This window comes from Urocitellus parryii, chromosome 1 (genome assembly GCF_045843805.1).
Source record: "Urocitellus parryii isolate mUroPar1 chromosome 1, mUroPar1.hap1, whole genome shotgun sequence".
NCBI classification, from domain to species: domain Eukaryota; kingdom Metazoa; phylum Chordata; class Mammalia; order Rodentia; family Sciuridae; genus Urocitellus; species Urocitellus parryii.
This window is the reverse complement of record NC_135531.1, coordinates 262,611,489-262,625,748: the sequence shown is the minus strand read 5'-3', so window position 1 is coordinate 262,625,748 and position 14,260 is coordinate 262,611,489. Positions and strand designations below refer to the sequence as shown.

Genomic DNA, 14,260 nt, shown 5'->3' with positions numbered 1-14,260 from the left:
TACAAGATTATAACTTTTGTTGATTATTAAGTAAAATGCAATTTGAATTAAATATGACTAAAAAGTTCAAGGCAACATGAGTTTTTAGTGATTTTCTTAAACTTACTCCAAATCAATTAAACAGAAGTTCTGGAATTTGTTCTAGATTCTCCCCACCCCTCACACACACCTTTCTCTTTATTCTCATCTTGTTTCTTAAGAAGGTTTCCAATGAACTATGGGTTCTCTGTAGTTTTATTAACAGTAATTAGCACATTTGAAAAAGTTATTTGATTTTTTGAGGGAAATTTGTCATATTTTAAGATTTTGAATACCTCAAACCCTCTCAAACTGGACAGATGATTCTCAAAGGATTCATAGCTGAAATGTTTTTCTTCCTCCAACTTGCAGATTATTTCTCAGGTGTTCTGGTTGCATTCTTGTGATGCCAATATCAGCAATCCCAAACTTGAAGATGCAATGGAGGAATTCTGCAGCCTGCCTCCTCCAGAGAGATCCCACCAGTCTTACCTCATTGGGCTGACTCTTCTGCACTACTTGGACATTTACAACTTCACATACAAGGCAAGTTGCTGTGGATGAAAGAAATTTATATTCATGGTTCAGTACAAAATATTACATTGCTCTGGCTGAGGTTATAGCTCAGTGGTAGAGCGCTTGCCTCACACATGTGAGGCACTGGGTTCGATCCTCCACACCATATTAAAATAAATAAAGATATTGTATCCATCTTTTAAAAATATTAAAATACACATGCATACTCTCTGATACTATAAGGGATGAGATCCATTTATACAGCTTTTGGAATTATGGCTTATTTTAGAATCAAATGGAACCTCTATTAGAGATCACATATTGCAAATTTGCACATTTTATAGATAAAAAAGCTAACGTTATCACCTTATTAAATCTCAGGTTGTATATTCAAGATTGGGAACTAAAATTAATATATATTACTAATAAAGTGTGAAATATAAACTTTATACTCATTTTTTTAAAGTAAGCAGTAAGATAAACATAAATATTAGCAAAAAATGGGGGCTGGGGTTGTGGCTCAGTGGCAGAGCGCTTGCCTAGCAAGTGTGAGGCACAGGGTTCGATCCTCAGCCCCAAATAAAAATAAGTGAATAAAATAAAGGTCTTTATATATTTTTTAAAGATTCACAAAAAAGTTCTTTTTATGTAAAAATAAAGGAGGGTGCATTTTGATATGTTCAGGGGAAAAAATGTGTTTTGTTCATTAAGTTAGAGGCTACCATTGCTTCTCCAGGAGAACAAAACAAATGGTCAAATTTTAGTGAAGTTAGCAATGACTCATTGCATTGCAGATGCACTATAACTACTTTTGTAAGAAATAACTAGGGTTGGGGATGTGGCTCAGTGATGGAGTGCTTGCCTGGCATGCTTGATGCCCTGGGTTCAATTCCTAGCACCAAATGAATGAATGAATAAATAAATAAATAAATAAATAACTGAAAGAAAGATGTAAACAGGAGACTTAAACCCACATTTACCCAAATCTATACTTGCCTCAAAAATACTTACATGTTCTTAAAAACCCTGAAAAAATATTTTTTCTCTTCAAACTAAGGAAATGAGAAGGAAGAGGCAGTTGTAGAAGCATTGTAGACAAGGGGATGATGATGTTCTGGGACTAGTTGTTAATAATCCTTCCTGAGTCGTCATCATCATCCCACATCTGCATTTCTGCCATGACTTCCTGACTGGTCTCCCTGCCTCCATGCTTACTTCTCTCACCCCCATGCCTGCCACTTCCCAAGCAGCCAAGGTAACCCTTTTAAAACCTAGGTCAGATTATGTCACCCCTCTGCTTAACAACTCTCAGTGACTTCCCATTTTATTCAAGGAAGCCCCCAATCTTGCAAGGACCCCATGATCTGCCCAACACTTCCCATCTACAAAATACCTTTCCTGTCTTGGCTACTCACTGGGTCTGCTCACTGGTCTGCAGGGCTAGAGAGCTTTGCTCACTTTTGACCCTCTATTAAAAGACCACCCCATTTAATATGCAACCAACCCACCCGCAGCACTCACACCTCTTTTCCTTGCTCTACTCGTTTTCAGTTGCACTTGGAGCATCCTATACATTTTGTTTAATTTTCATCGTTACATTTGTTCTCTGTCTACAATGCTAGTATGTAATTTCATTTAGGGCTTCTTTTTTCATTGAAAATTTTCAAATGCCAAGAACAGTGCTGATTCAACTACATCTTCATGAGCGAGATCTTAATAGAGAGGGAGATGCACACAGGACTCTCTCCAACTAAGTCTTGTGCTTGCCCTAGTGGCCTTTGCCTTCCTTCCTTGGGTACATGAAGGACTTTTCCTCTGCCTGAAATCTTCCTCTCATCCTCCCTGTGGCTTATAATTGTTCACTTTTAGGGTTCCACTTTGCAAAGATCTCTGATGACTCAGCCCCACATAAAAATGATTCAGCCCCACATAAAAAAAAATTATGAGGACTTCATCATTTTATTTTTGTTTGATTCTGTTTAATTTTTAAATTTTTAATTGACAAACAATAATTACATACATTTAGGTATATACTGTGATGTTTTGATGTTTTCTACACAATCCAGAAGGATTTAGTCAAGCTAAGTAACATATCTAATTACTCCATTGACTTAATACTCTTTTGTAGTGAGAATATTTAAAATTTGTCCTTTTAGCAATTTTGAAGTATAAATGATTACTCCCAATGGTCATCATGTTCGATAAATCTCTAACATTATTCCTCCTATCTAACTGGAACTTTGAACCCTTTCCCCAACATACCCCCTTTCTCCATGTCTTTATAACTTTAGCAGCCACCACTCTACTCTGTTTCTGCGAGTTGAACATTTTGAGAGTCCACACAGAAGGTGGGTGATGCAGCATTTGTCCCCCAGGCCTGGCTTATTTCACTCAGCATTGTGTCCTCCAGCTTCATCCTTCTTGTTGCAAAGAACAGAATTTCCTTCTATGTTAATGCTGTATATATTGCAGTATGATATGAATCATTCTTTAGCTAAACTCTCCTGCCTCCTCATGTTTCCCAGCTGTATTTCCTAGTCGTCGTCTTGTTTGATATCTGTTCGTCCTATTAAAACACAGCCAAGTCATGGATGATGCCAACTTGTACCCTGCAGTGTACCCATTATCCCACCCACTGCTGGGAGCTTAGCAGGCACTCAATATTTTTTGAATAAAAGAATAGAAGGATGATATTAATTTAAAACTTTAAAATATTTTCGATGATAGTTCCTGAAACAGATAAGCATTATTAGATTAAAATTATGAGGCCTGATAAATCACAGAGCTTTTCTGATACTTAGGAATATTATTTGATTTTAGAGAAATAAAATACACATACAAGAAGTGTCACATAATCAATACTTAACTTTCTGGTTTCTGAAATATTTCTTTTGTAACCTTTTAAATCTTATATGCCACAAAATTCACTCATTTTAAGTACACAACTCAATGATTTAAAAATATTTTTAACTGAACACAATAAGTATACATCTGCACAGAGTACAGTGTGACATTTCAATACATGTTATCACTGTGCAATGACCAGACTAGAGTAGTTGGTATATTACTTCAGATATTTATCATTTATTTGTGTTGGGAACATTCAAAATTCTCTCTATTAGCTTTTGTTGAATATTCAATCTATGCTGTCAACATAGTTTCCCCACTGTGCTGCAGAACATTCTAAGTCATTACTCCTATTCAACTGCACCCCTGCACCCATTAGCCATCCTCTCTCCATCTGCTCCTCACCCACATCCTTTCAGGATTCCATTAATCCACTATTTATTCTCTACTTCTATCAGATCAACTTTTTGGCTTCCATGTATAAGTAAGAATGTGTGCCTGACTTAATTTCACTTAACATCCATTCATGTTGCTGACAATGACAGAATTTCAGTCTTTGTAGGGCTGAATAATATTCCATTGTGTAAATATATCACATTTTCCATATCTATTCCTCCATCAAAGGACACCAAGTTGATTCTCTACCTTGAATATTGTGACTATCATTACAATAAGTATGCAAGTGCAGATGTTTCTTTGTCATCCTGTTTTCATCTCCTCTTGATATACAGCCAGTAGTGAGATTGCCGGACCATATGGAAGCCCTATTTTAGGTTTTTGAGAAAACTTCATACTGGTTTCTATGATGGCTATTCCAATTTGCATTCCTACCAGCCACATATGAGTTCCTTCTTTGCATCTTCCACAACATTGTTAATTTTTTATCTTTCGTAATGGCCAAAGTGGGCTGGGATCATTTCTCATTGTAGCTTTGATTTGAACTTTCCTGATTAGCAATATTGAGCATTTTTTCATATACTTGTTGTTCATTTTTATATCTTCTTCTGGGAAAAGTCTATTCAGATCATTTGCCCCCTTTTTAGTTGAATTATTTGGATTTTTGCTATTGGAACTCAAAGACTTTTTAGTAAATGTAAAGAATTGTGCAGCTATTACCATGCTCTAATTTTAGAATGCTTCTGTCACTCAAAAAAGAAACCTTAGGTCCCTTGCAGTTACTTCTCTTTCTATCCTCTAGCCTAGAGCACCTCTAGTTTTGTTTCTATATAGAGTTCATAGATATTTTATATATTGATGGAATTATACAATATATGGTCTGTCTGGCTTCCTTCATTTAGTAATAATATTTGTGAGTTCCAGACATGTTGTAACATGTTTCAGCATTTTCTTTTTTAATATTGTCAAATAGTATTTCATTTTAACAGTATACATTTTGTGGATCCATTCGCCTGGATGGTTTGTACATTTTGGCTATTGTGAATAATGTTCCTATGAACACTCAATACAAATTTTTGCATAAAACCTTTGTTTACACTTCCTTGGGTAGACACCTAGGAATAGAATTTTGGGGTTGTATGGTAATATGTTTCAGTATTAAACTAACTTTCAAAATGTTTTCTTTACAAGGTGTCTGCACCTTTTTATATTCTTACCAACAATGCATAGAGGTTCCTGTTTCCTCACATAAGTCATTTATTTTTACTCTGTTTCTGTTAGGTGTTTTTCCCTAGGAAAGATCAAAAACCAGTAGAAAAGATGATAGAGCTCTTCATAAGACTGAAAGAGATTCTCAATCAGATGGCTTCCGGCACACATCCGCTGCTAGACAAAATGAAATCCCTGAAACAAATCCATCTGCCCAGAAGCACTCCATTAACACAGGTAGAAAAGTCACTCAGCAACGTTCTGGCTGAAAGATTCTTTCTGTCATGCTAACTTTTATTTAAGATTAGTTATTATACATTCAGCAACCAATCTAGTACATGAAAAAAAAAATCACCCAGAAGAAAACTACTTCAGCAACATTTTTTTGCCTCTTAAATTGGTGAATTTATCATTTTGTATTTACATTTGGGATGCACATGTTAAAGGAATTATGGAAACAAAGAATGCTCTAAGCATTATCATTTTTTCTTTCTGTTTTGTATTTAGTAGCATCTATAGCTCACATAATGTTAATAAATCTCAGATTTTTGTCTCCCAGGGAATGTACAGAAGCAACCGAGTGAACAAACCCCAAGGATCATTTAGTACCATCTCCCAAGCATTGTGTTCCCAAGGAATTACCACTGATTACTTGACCGCGATGCTGCCCTCTTCCCAGAAACCAAAAGGCAACCACACCAAGGATTTTTTGACTTATAAATTAAGTAAAGAGCAAATTGCTGCAAAATATGGAGTTCCCTTACATACCAGTAAGTGTACTCCAAAATAAGCATGATAATTATTCTTAATAATTAAGAACTTCATCTAGTCTGTCTTAGCTTTTTATGATGAACAAAGTATTAATTTTCCCCAAGAATAAAAATAGAAAACACTTACACAGCACTCACCACATGTCAAGCATGTTAAGTATATAAATTGGCTCACTCTTCACAGCGGGCCAAGGGGAAAAGAGGCAGAGAGAGGCTGACAAATCTATCAAGGTCACTCAGCTGGAAGTATCAGAGCTGTTATTTGAACCCAGGCAATCTGCTGCAGATTGTAAATCACAACACTACACGGTCATAAGTCACTTCATGGTAGGGATATAGTCTTAGAAATTCACCAATAGGTGATTTCACCATTGTGCAATGATTATAAAGTGTACAAATACAAACGAAGATGGATACAAGATCACCACATGGTATAATCTTATGGGTCCATAGCTGTATTGTGGTTCATTGTTGACCAAGACATTATTATGCAGAGCACAGATGCAAGGTGTAGAATCTGCCAGTCCTAGAACTATGACTTCCCTGCCAGTGGATAGCAAAAACTTGCCTTATATTTATCAGGTCAATATTTTTCCTAAACTTTCTAGCATTTGAAATTGATATCACATATGGTAGAGCTGCATGAATTCAGCAGAACTATAAACATTTAGTGGCACATTGAAGCTGTTTACTTGATCTATAAACCTTGAGATGCAAAATATGATCAGCACTGCTCTTCCAAATAATGTATGGATGTTTCGAATAAATGGCTTTGACTCATTTATTCATCTTTTTATTCATTCAACAAACATTTATTGAAAAGGTCTTATGTATCCTAATAGCAGTTTTTTTATGTGTGTATTTTTTTGAAAATTAAATGCTGGTGAAATGGATCTGTTGGAAGCAATTCTAGAGTGTGGTTTTCAATCTTTATTTCTCCTCTTGGCAAAATGCCATCACTTATTCTGAGCCTGCTTCTTGGGTTAAACTTTCTTACCTAAAAAAGATTTGCTTTCTTGCTTTGATACCAGATGCTTCACATCTGTTAATAATATAAGAAATGCTAAGGCTTGGATTTGGGGATATGAGACTAATAATCCGTGTTAATTTACCATGGGGAAATAGATTGGAAATACATCTATTTAATGATTTTGTTTCTCCCTTTTCTTCCAGCACCATTTTGCTTCTCCCTTTACAAAGACATCATTAACATGCCTGCTGGACCTGTGATTTGGGCTTTCTTGAAACCCATGTTGTTGGGAAGGATTTTATATGCACCATATAACCCAGTCACAAAGGCCATAATGGAAAAGGTTTGACTATGATAACTCCTTATTTTGGTTTTGAGTATTAAGATGCTTTTTTTTTTTACAATAGTCAACTTCAAATTTATTTTGGCTGACTCTGATTTTTCTATATCTTACCTACTATTATTATTACTTTTGACTTTTTGAAATCTTGATAATTCTCACCTGCTACCTTAGATATGAATAAGCAATGTAGATCAGGTGGTCACCCTTCGAAATGAGCCATGTGGACATATGAGAATGAGGTTGGATGAATCAGGACCTCAGACTTCTCAACTTATCTCAAAAGGCACAGAATTTTTCAACTGGTGTTTAACTTACAAAGTACATAAAAATAATCATAGTAGGAAAAAAACTTGGGTCATTTTATATATAACTAGTTTGAAGAAAAGCAACCACTGAAGTAGAGATTCTTGGTTTCATATTTGTATAATTTAATATTTCATATTTATATAAAAGACAAATTTTGAGAAAGACATATATATATATATATATATATATATATATATATATATATATATATATATATATATATATCAAGTATACTGCCAGGTTAGGTGGCTACAAACCTGTAATCTCAGCTACTCAAGAGGTTGGGGCAGGCACCTCACAAGTTTGAGAACAGCCTCAACAATTTAGTAAGATCCTGCCTCAAAATGAAACATATAAAGGACTGGGAACATAGTTCAGTGGTAAAGAATCTCTGGGTTCCAGCCCCAGTACCAAAAAAGACTATACTTATCATCTACACCATTTAACTATAATAGTGTCTTCTTTCATTTTAAAGTTGACTTTAATGATTTGAGTTATAAACTTAATATGTTAAAAAGATAGAATAAAAGTGAAAAAAACTTCTGCTCACCATTACTTGCTCATTAACTACAGCCAATGAACTCTAGCCAATGTGACTGTAACATTATTTTTATGTCTATATAAAAATGAACAAGAGGTTAATACTGAGTGTATTTTGCTTTTTGATTTAACATTTTCTTTGACTAAGTGACTATATGTTTCTGCATAATTTTACATAAATGCAATCATACACATGCTTACTTTCTGTATATAATTTTTCTCCCCTCTTTCTTCACTCTTGATCTTAATTTTCCCTTCATGTAGACAAATGTATGTTAGCATTCAAATATGTGCTGTTCTACAATTTATTCACATTTCTCTAACTCAGATTATTATGCTGTATGCAAATTCATATGCAGAGTTCTGTGGTCATTGTTTGCATTATTAAAAGGAGATTGTATTACAATATTTTTCTATATAATGCTTTGTCACAAAAGAATACATTGCAGAAATTTTCTAACTCTATTGGGATAGTTCAATACATTCTTTCTAATGATTGATAAATTTTTTTAGGACATGGAATCACTTATCCAAGCCTTAGTTGTTGGGCATTCATTTTGTTTACTGTGTTTGCATTTGCTTTTTTGGCTAATGTAAACAACTAAATAATATGGCCATCAATATTCTTGTACATGTGGTTTTACACAGTGGTATTTTTAGGTCAGTGAGATGTATGTTTAGAATTAAGGGATCGAAGGATGTTATGTTTCATTTGATTCTTTTTTTAATTTTTAAAAATTAATGAATTAATTTTCTACAGTACTGGGGAGCAAACCTAGAGCCTTGCACATACTAGGAAGAATTCTAACACTGATCTGTATTATTTTAATAGCTGTTGTCAGATTCCTTTCCAAAAAAGGCCGTAATATATATTGCTGTAACCAGCAATTTATGAGAATATCTTTCTTATGTCCTTGAACTTGAATGTTCAGTAGTAAGTTAAATGTATTGATAACAATAATAAAAAAACGTGGGAATTCAGAAAATATACTTTCATTTTAGCTGCAAGTTCATTATGGACATGAAGCAAACCTTAAACTTGCCAGAATTTTTAGAAATGATCTTGACCCTTTATAAATCTCTTTTTAAAAACTTTTGATCTTATAGGAAATTTCTGACAATGTATTTTGTTAATGCTACCTTTTAGAACTGATCTTTGACGTTATGTAACAAACCAACCTTAAGATATAATTTTAAAATATAGAAAAATGCTAATGAGCCATATCTCTTTTGTTTCTTTGTCATTAAGTCTAATGTAACACTGAGGCAGCTGGCGGAATTAAGAGAGAAATCTCAAGAGTGGGTGGATAAGTCACCAATTTTCATGAATTCTTTCAACCTGTTGAACCAGGCAATTCCAATGCTCCAGGTATGAGATGGTTCTGTCATTTACCATAGTGGGTATTGTAATTCTTTGAGATTTTGATCACTTTGTTATGTGATAGACAAATAGTAATTTAGCATCCATATTCAACAGATTAAAATTTCCTTTCCTGCAGAAAGATCCGAGTCAGAAGAACATATCTGTCACTCACATCCATAATCATCTGCCCCTCCATATTACACCTCCTGTCTCTAATTCAGCAATCAAACATTCTTCAAATTGGTCTACAACTAACTAGTGATGTAAATCAGTTTTTAAAAAGTAAAATACTTTTTAATCACTATTTATTTTTCTCCTTTAAGATATGTTTGGCTATCCTAACTGAACTAATATTTCTAACACACTAATAATCTAGAGAGCGTTAAATCTGGAGAATTTTGTTGTTGAAACATGTAATACATGCACTATCAAATTCCAAATTCATTTTAACATATCATGCACAAGATGTTCTCTTCAGACCAGTTATCTAAGTACCGTATATTCAAGGATATGTAAGGAAGTGAACGTTATTATACCTGGAAAACTGTTCTAATAAATTGGCCCTTTCAAAATTTAGTACCTGCTCAAACAATCTTTATGCTCACTCTAGTGTAGGTTAAAGATTTGACATTTGCAACTCAAATACGCATAGTAGTAAAATTTCGTAAAAGAGTCAGGATTTTCTGAAGATAAGGGAAATAATGTAGGGAAACGTTCCAATCACAAGCAGAGATATTGAAAATTAAAGATGAAACATCAAAACTAGCCTCTGTGACCAATTGGAGAAAAGAAATCAGGCAGAAATGATGGATAATGTAAGAATGGTTTGCATGTGAACAAGAAGCCCCTGGAAAACTGTTGTAGCCCTAGAATATATTTGGGGAAAAGGAAAAAAAAGGTCTTCCTTATGATTATGCTCAGGAAATTAAGCATGAAATTAATGATTGTATCTTACAAATTTTTCAGAAAAATTATACCCAAATACTTCCCTCAGTTTTTATTACTTACAACCTGAATTTTATAAGTTATAAAATAAATATCAAAAATAGATATATAATACATTTAATAAAAATATATAAAATGGTATAAATTTGTCATCAAACATCTTCTCCACAACTGACTATTCCATTTGGGTTCTAAGTTTAAGCATGCTCATTTTAAGTGGCCTTTTTAAAATGAGTTTGAGATAAGAAATCTTATATAGAGCTTTATTGACCTAGGATGGTCCTAAGTGGAAAATTGCTCTTTTTCTTATACTTTTTTTTTCTGTGAAGAGGAAAAACAGCTATTATTTTATTAAGGAAAAGTTTGTTAGTTAAAGTAATGAATTAACACAGGACATTCTCTGTAATCGCTCTAAACTATGGTAATTTGGCAGAATCTCTCTGACCATGATCACAGAGGGATTATTATCTGATGGAAATATCTTCATTGTCTTCTATAACAAAATAAGTTGCTATTCATTCTGGAGGAAAAATTTAGTTTTGTAAATATACAGGAATTTGACATTACAAGATTTTAGCACAAGGCCTGGTTTTACCATTGTAAACCATTAGGCAGGTGACTTAAAGTGCTTGAACTGTGGGTTATGAGTCTCTAAGATGGGTATGTAAATGAGATAACCAACTGACAAATTTGTGAGGATGTGTTTGTAGAAGCATTTGAAAACAGTATATGATTGTCAAGGAGTGATGGGAGAATGGAGTCAATGGCTCACTTCTGAATTGCAGCTAACACACAGCTTTGCTTGTTCGTAATGCTCTGATTTGGATTTTCCATGATGCACAAGTTAGTTCCTGGTGAATAGATTTTAAAGGACTCTTATCACAGCATGTAACTATAATACCCATCTGTCTAAATGCTACCAACTACCCTTAGAACCCTTAGCAGCTATGGATAGAGCAAAGTAATTCTATTGCACATGTGCTCCAATAATATATGTTGTGCTTAATCACTCATCTTCATGATAATAAAACAGAAGATATTGGTAAGAAAGACAGAATTATAAGTAGTATCAATCTGTGCTCTAAAAGGACAACCAATGTAAGCCTAGATCACATAAAAACTAGGTCAGAAGTTAACACATAAGATAAATAAGCATTTCTTTCGCTGAGTTGAATTTTCTCCTTCAGTTGTCCCCTTGGCCCTTATTAATTGTATGTTCTTAGAACTGACATACCTTTAGTTCTAGCTTTGTCAACTAGAGACAATAATACAGGGCTGGGGTTATAGTTCACTGGGAGAGTGCACGCTTACCATGCACAAGGCCCAGCACACATGCGCATGCACACACACACAAACACAAATAATAGTACTTACCATAAAATATGGTTTAAAAATAAGTGATAAAGGACTTATTCCATAGTAAAAAGTGCTAGTAATAATGCTTCAGCCATAGAAGTTATATCCTCTAATTTGGAAAATGGGAAAAAATCTTTATATCTTAAAACAATTGTTTTTAACATCAATACATTTTTTCATGTTCATCAGTGCTGTACTTATTATTGTACAAAACATTGACTTTTCTGGTGAGATGAGTCATTTATCCCTATTTTATAGAAAGGCAATCTGGTGTTGGGAGGGGCTGGATGCTTACCAAAAACCTCAAAGTAAGAAATAGTAACTAGAATACAAACCAAGTGTGGTGTCAGATTCCATGTAGACATCATGATTTTTGAAAATTTTTATTTATTTTAGGAGAACAAAATTCCACCATGTGCTACACCATAGTCTGGTTAAAAAGAAATCTATGTAATAGCTGTATGGAAAAAGACTGCTAAATTACATATGACTTCTTAATCTTGTAATTATGATCATATCTGACCACTGTAGCATGCTAACTGGTTTGTGTCTATGGACAAATCAAAGCCCAGACTTTCAAGTTAATCCTAGCCAGCTGTATACTTCTTCTTTCCCAAGGATTTGTATGGGAGCCTTTGCAAGGTGGTCTAGTGATAAGGCCACCTATGCTTACATTTTACTGTGGTTGTTTTTAGAGAGACAATGATTGAGCATGTTTTCTTCTTGGATTAAAACTGATTATCAATTATCATTTGTTAGAATACTTTAAGGAACCCCTTTGTGCAAGTTTTTGTCAAGTTCTCGGTGGGACTTGATGCTGTGGAACTACTGAAGCAGATAGATGAACTCGGTGAGTCCAGTTGCACAATACTTTCATTTACTGGTCATGTAAAAATTGCAAAGAATGTTGTCCCATGTGAAAACGTTCCTCCCCTTTTCCTAAATATGTAGCTTCTAGTTAGTTATGCAAAGAAAATTGAGATCCTGGATATATCCATTCATCTTCTTCCTAGTTTTTTACAATTACAAGCAGTAATTGGACATCACTTATTTATAGTTAGTTTCAATAATTGTACTGCAATATATTCTAATAAGTGCAGTTTTTTCTTCAATCATAGGTTGTTAAAAGTAAGAGGGCTCATTATTTTTTGTTTTCTTTTCCTTTCCTTTTTTTAAAAATTTTTTTTGATAATTTGATGATAAGCAAGTCCTTAAGGACATGGGAAGATGAAATGATTTGTTTCTGTTTGCATTTAACATTTTATGTTTCCTGGTCTTGGTATCATTTGAATAACACAGAATGTAATTGGAAGAGGTTAAAAAGTTAGCAAAAGCAAGACAAAGGCCATGTGCAGACTTTAAGGAAAATAAACCTAAAATCAGTATTCAAGGTTGGGTCTTCCTCTCATGGTCACTTAAAAGGACCAGGCTGCAGAGGATCAAAGGAAGCTGTCTGAACTTCTGCATTACCTCTGCCACATCCCTACCTTCAACCTAAAGGATGCAAGACATCTAATTCAGGCTGTGTCTGATTCACTGTTGCTATGCAACCACTGTATGAGGAAGGGATTGAGAGCATCAGAATTTGGCAGTAGCAGAGCAAATGCCCCTCCTTCCCCCCATACTGCTGGTACCTAAGTGCTTAGATAGTAAACCAACAAGGAGGAATTATGTTACATTTATATGACATATAATCATGTGCATTTTAGGACAGTCAACTGGGTTTGATTAAGAAAAGATATTGTTGGATCTGTTCTCTAAAAGTATCATTTCAGTGAGGCACTGCTTGAATAAAATATCAGGAATAAAATATAAAGTTCTTATATAAACTTTACCATTCATAACTTCTAAAATATAAGATGAAGTTTAGAATTTGATGATTGAAATAAATGTAGCAATGAGATTTATGTATATGTAAATGTATACACACACACACACACACGTAACTTCGTATCTAAAGGGTTTTATAATTTAAATTTTGGGAGTACTTAGCTCCAAGACCATTTCTTTGATTTGGTCTACCAGCATTTCTAAAGAATCCTTTGGTTTTGAGTTGATTTCCACTGGCCGCTGGAGGCCACTGTTCCACCACAATTTGCCCCTCCCCCACCAGTATCTACATCAAATAATAAGTACATTTTGCTTCATGTTTGAATGCATTTAAAAAGTTGCTCTCTGTGAGAAATTTACTCATCTTTTCGACAATGTAAAAGACATGTTTGATTCTGTGAAGAGGAATTTACGATATTCACAGCTTTCTCAGTATTCGTGATTATCTAGTTAGTAAAAATTTAATTGGCAAAATGATTTGTTAACTTGCAATTTTATATTTACCCTTTGTCTCTGTTGGTTTCCTCAGAAATCATAATGTTGAAGAACAATTAATTCCTCTTTCTTCCAGAGTAATTACCTAAAATAAAGTCTTGATAATTTTTTCTAGATTGGGACAGATATCAATAGAGGTGATTCACATAAAGTTTAAAACCAAACAATATTAGAAAGACTTAACTCTATGTAGCTCAGATCCTCAAACACCTAAAATGTGTCTTCACAGTTTAGGGGATGATGTGGTTTATATTTTCTAGACATTCTATAAAAGACTTTCCTATGTTTCAATTTGTACTTTCGTATTCCTGGTACAAAGTAGGCATTTCTGTTTATCCTAAACTGTCATTTCTAGT

The 14,260-nt window shown here is 34.0% G+C and overlaps 1 protein-coding gene across 2 annotated transcripts in view; it reads left to right on the top strand.

Annotated features, from left to right (window-relative positions):
• The window catches only part of Abca12 (ATP binding cassette subfamily A member 12), a 157,107-nt gene that overhangs the window by 86,640 nt on the left and 56,207 nt on the right, over window positions 1-14,260 (top strand). For both annotated transcript variants that reach the window (XM_026402361.2, XM_026402360.2), the window contains exons 15-20: window positions 391-564; window positions 5,059-5,223; window positions 5,546-5,756; window positions 6,930-7,069; window positions 9,165-9,284; window positions 12,339-12,429. In XM_026402361.2, the coding sequence (XP_026258146.2) occupies window positions 391-564; window positions 5,059-5,223; window positions 5,546-5,756; window positions 6,930-7,069; window positions 9,165-9,284; window positions 12,339-12,429 (901 nt within the window). The remainder of the gene's footprint in view (window positions 1-390; window positions 565-5,058; window positions 5,224-5,545; window positions 5,757-6,929; window positions 7,070-9,164; window positions 9,285-12,338; window positions 12,430-14,260) is intronic.